Raw genomic sequence first — 5168 nt, 5'->3', positions numbered from 1 at the left:
CGGAGTACGAATCAGCTGCCATGTAGAACTTATTTGAAAGAAATTCCGGGTTTTCAGCAAGCCACTACAAAGATTAAGACACAAAAATACCATACCTTATTACTACATTATCAAAGTTATATAGCGCTGAATATGTTGGAAGTGACGTGTTCATAAGCATTGTAACTTTACCTTTCTAATAAATCGATGGGTTTGGTGAACAAACTTCCAGTCACTTCGATGGGGAAGGACATTTTTGGAGTAAGAGAATCCAGTTCCCATTGGCAAATCCACAAAAATAATGTTAGCCACCTGAGAAAAAAGAAAAACCATGAAGATAGCAGAACGAAAAACAGTTTATTACAACCACAACCTAAAATAAATAGTCTTATTACTACTAAACAAACCAAATAATTATTGAGGACGAATAGTTACCTTTGTCCATGACTGTGGCCTCGGGATGAGCTTAGGCAAGCTCCCATCAAATTCCTCAATTTTGAATTTCATTGGACCTGCAATTTCGCATTTTTTTTAGGAAAACAAATTTCACAACCTTGGCTTCCAATTTCCTGCAAAATGATTCTGCAGGGTTGAAAAGTCTATACCAAAAGTGGACTATATAACCTTTCTTTTCTGTTAACATTTCTCGGTCCGCAAGACTCGAACATGAGACCTTGCTTAAGAGGAACAAGCATTGGTGAATGGACTACAATGTGATTTTACCAAGGTTGTAAAAATGAATCGCTGAACTAGTGAAGCTGAAGGTTTAAAGACTCGACAGAAATTCAATTAGAGTTTAATCGAATATAATAAAATATATATTTATGTATAAATTATGGTGGAAACTCAAGTGTATTCGACTTTACGTGAAGTTGATACCTGAGAGCCGTTAGATGATTTAACTGATTTGACTAACGACTCTCAGGTATCAACTTCACGTGAAGGTCGACTGCACCTGAGTTTTTACCGTAAATTATATATTTTAAACCAGTTAACCGTTAAAAAATTGACTCGGTTTAACCGATTTATACTTTTTTTTCTACGATTTACTTGTAACTGGTTTTTTGTTATGAACTAACTCGGTTTGATAACCAATTTTTGACTAACCTAGTGAACCAATCGGTTCGATTCGGTTTCATAACCTTGGATTTTACTCGAAATGCAACTTAGATTCAAAATGCAGTAACATTTATGCTAAAACGAGAAAAATGAAGTCTTGTAAATGCTGTATTATACTACGATACTTTCAACCTTGTGCTTCAATTTCATACATTAGCTTGTTTTTATAAATAAAACTGGCAAGAAGTGCCATTTAACACATTGTTTTAAAGAACAGATTAAGGAAATAAAATGTGATAGAAACTCAAGTGCAGCGAAGTTGATAACTGAGAATCATTAGATAAAAATAATTTAGTCAAATCAGTCAAATCATTTAACTGTTCTTAGCTATCAACTATAGGACTGCACATGAGTTTTCACCGTAAAATGTGGGTAAATTTAATCAAATGTTATGAAATAGAATTGAAGATCACCTATTTGATAAACGAGGCCGGAAAATGAAGAACAACCAGGGCCACCAGTGAGCCATAGCAAAAGAGGGTCATTCTTAGGATCATTCTCTGACTTTATAAAATAGTAGAAAACTTGCATGTCATCATCTGAATCCCCCAACCCAATATACCTGTAATAATAATAATAATAACTTTTCCTCAGATCCAAACATTGTTCGTTAAAATTGCTGCATGGAATTGGAAAAATATACTAACTAAAAGAAAATGTTGAATAATACATGTTTCTGATTGCTTTCGGATATCTTTCTACTTCATTTGTTATTCAAAAGAATGTTTAGTAAGATTTTGAGAACGACAGGTGATACGATAATAATGAACGTACCCGGTTATAAAAATAATTTATAAAATATAAATAAAAGGATAAAAAATCTTTTAAAATCTCACACAAAAAATGACATTATATATGTAGGTTTCTGTTTCACTCTTTTAGTGCTCAATATTTGGTTCAAATTCCTATTTTAAATTTCTAAAATTTCAAATGGGATAAATGTTGTTTTATCATTACATTTAACATGATTAACCTATGATGCATAGGATACGATAAAATATGGGATATATTTACACACAAATTTTAAAATTTTAAAAAATTATATTGATATTTTAATATTTTATTGATATTAAAATATAAATTAATTTATAATTTTTTATTGTCTTATTTTAATTTTATAAAATATTTAAAAATATTTTAATAAATAATAATATATATTATTATTTATTAAAATATTTTTAAATATTTTATAAAATTAAAATAAGACAATAAAAAATTATAAATTAATTTATAATTTTTTATTGTCTTATTTTAATTTTATAAAATATTTAAAAATATTTTAATAAATAATAATATATATTATTTTTAAATTTATTTTAAAAATATATGTTAAGAAAAAAATTAAACACGCAGATACGTGATAATATTTAAGTATGTTCAAATATATCTGAAGCAGAATTTTTTATTTTTTATTAAAATACGGTTAAATACAATAAATACACGTATCAAACAAATACCAATAAATATCGTATCTAAAATATGTCTAATACGTAGATACGATAATTCAATAAAATATTCGTAGTTCACAGTAATCAATTAAAGAAAAGAGTGAGATGAATGGCGATTCTTCTACCTCAGCAATCACAAAATTAAAGAGTAACGATAAAAAATGAAAAATAGAAAAGAAAATAATATATGATTTGTGAACAAGTGAAAACGAGAAGATAGGTAATGACTTTTATTTTTTATTTATATTTTTAGAGCAATCACTCTTTTATTTAATAAAAAAAAAAGAAAAATAAAAATCTTCGGCCCGGCGGACCGGCCCGCCCCACCCCGCCAAAACCCGCCAATTTGGCGGTGCAGGTTTGGCGGGTTTTTTTAATTTGGCGGGCTCCAAATCCTAGCCCAACCCGCCTTTTTAGCGGATCGGCCCGACAGATTCGACCCGTTTTGCCACCCCTAACTGTCCCTGCTCATTGGTACCATAACACTAGGGGTGTACATGGGTCGGGTCATACCGGGTTTGGCTTAACCTAGACTCGACCCGAAATATAGATCGAGCCTAATTTTTAGATCCTAACTCGATGCTAAACCCGATGAAATCTACGCACCTTCGGGGTGGGTGAAAACTGGGTCTTTAACATGTAAAAATCACATAATCTCCACCCATTATTTCACAATTCACATAGTAAAATTCACTTAAGAAAATATAACAAGAACCAACCATTCTCTAAAATTAAAGCATAACCATAATCAATACTAATATTGTCTAATAACATCAAATATTTAAATCAATACAAATAAACAATATTATGCATTAGTCTAAAGTCTTATGCATTTTAAACATAAAACATTAACTTATAATCTTATAATGACTAATAACACAAAATATTAAGGTTTACAATATTTAAATTCCACATAAGAATAGCCATCATCCATCACTAATAACCAATGTTGCGAGAACCGGACCGATTAATGAACCGATAAAGTGACTGGTTCACTGGTTCAAAGGTTCGACCGGAGTTCAATTAGGATTCAACCGGTTTAATTAAATATTAAATAAAATTATTAAAAATTAAACATACAATGAAACATGTAGCATGACCTTTTTTTTTTTTTGTTACCTTAACAATATCTGGTAAGTAAACTAAAATCTGATTTCTTCTTATTCTTTTCAAAATTAAAATAAGAAAAATCCAAACTAACGTTTAATTTCCTAAATTTAGGGTAAAAGGAGAAATTAAAGAAAGAAATCATTGTAGAATTAACAATGCTGAAATGGAAGGGAATAAAAATGAGGGCATGAGGGTGAAGATTTTATTCTGTTTCTGGGCATGTCTTTTGCAATCTTTCTGCTAGGTCTAACAAATTTGTATAAAGAAGTTGTAACACATGTATGTCCTCATATGCATATCAATGTAAAACACCATGATAAAATTAATAATACCACCACCAACTCTAATTCAGAAGTCAGAACACAACAAACAGAAAAAAAAATCAACTCACCCCAATTCAGATTCAGAACACAACAAATAGAAACAGAAACAGCAACTCAAGAATCAGATCTCAGATTTCAGTAACTCAGTAAAATTAACAAAATACAGAAACATAAATGAAGCAAACAGAGTTGAACTTTAAAATATAGAAAGTCAATCATAGAAATTAACAAAAGAAAAAACTAAAGCAGAGCTATCGACAGAGGAACCAAACTGACGTGACGGAGGAACGAAACAGGCAGCAAGGGAGGAACGGCGAGACAGACGGGATTGAGCAAACTGATCAACAATGGAGGAATCCAGCCGACCGCGCTTCGATCTGCAAGTCCACACGACGAAGACGAAGACGATGTAGAAAAGACGAGGATGGACGGCCAAAGGCAACGACGTGGAGGAGACGAGGATGGACGGCCAAGAGCTCGAAGCACCCTCTATCTGTCACTGCCGGCGGCGAGGCACCCTCTGGCTGACGAGAAGAGTTCGGCGACGGCGGAGGCGGTGACTGCTGTTGCCACTGGCTGAGAGAGAAAGGGGCTGCTGGCTGAGAGAGCGAGAGGAGTAGCACCGTAGAGGTTAGGGATTTTTGGGGTTAGGGCTGCAAGCAGTATACTATTTATATTATCCATTTTCTTTTTTTTTAATTCTAAAAACCTTTTAAAAACCGGTCGGTTCTACCGGTTCGCCAGTTTACCGCCGATTTGACCGGTTTTTATACTGGTTTTTTGTCAAGCGGTTTTGTACATCAACCGAATCGGTTAGAGGATCGGTTTCTGGTTAACCCGATCGAACCGGTCGGTCCGGTTTGATTTTCAGAACAATGCTAATAACACAAAATATTAATTATGTATGATGACTGGGCCACCGGACCGAGTTCGGGTGATCCGAGCTATGGCCCGGACCCGACCCAAAATAATAATTAGGCCTATTTTTGAGACCCTTACCCGATCATAGACCTGATGAAATCACACTAAATTAGCCCCTAAAATGTTCGGAGCCGGATCGGGTCTTCGGGCCGGACCATGTACACCCCTACATAACACACTTTTTATTATTATTATTATCCTTCAATTATTATAAACAAAATTATTTTTAGAAAATAATTTATTATTTTTTATTCCATAATGTGTCCAT

At 33.0% G+C, this 5168-nt stretch overlaps 1 protein-coding gene across 1 annotated transcript in view; it reads right to left on the bottom strand.

Annotated features, from left to right (window-relative positions):
• The window catches only part of LOC107625592 (serine carboxypeptidase-like 11), a gene marked incomplete at its 5' end in the record, with an annotated part of 6012 nt that extends 4352 nt beyond the window's left edge, over nucleotides 1-1660 (bottom strand). The window contains 4 exon segments of the mRNA XM_016328273.2: nucleotides 1-64; nucleotides 172-291; nucleotides 415-491; nucleotides 1512-1660. Coding sequence (XP_016183759.1) covers nucleotides 1-64; nucleotides 172-291; nucleotides 415-491; nucleotides 1512-1660 — 410 coding nt within the window.

Source organism: Arachis ipaensis, chromosome B02, assembly GCF_000816755.2.
Source record: "Arachis ipaensis cultivar K30076 chromosome B02, Araip1.1, whole genome shotgun sequence".
NCBI classification, from domain to species: domain Eukaryota; kingdom Viridiplantae; phylum Streptophyta; class Magnoliopsida; order Fabales; family Fabaceae; genus Arachis; species Arachis ipaensis.
This window is presented reverse-complemented; position numbering and strand designations above follow the sequence as displayed.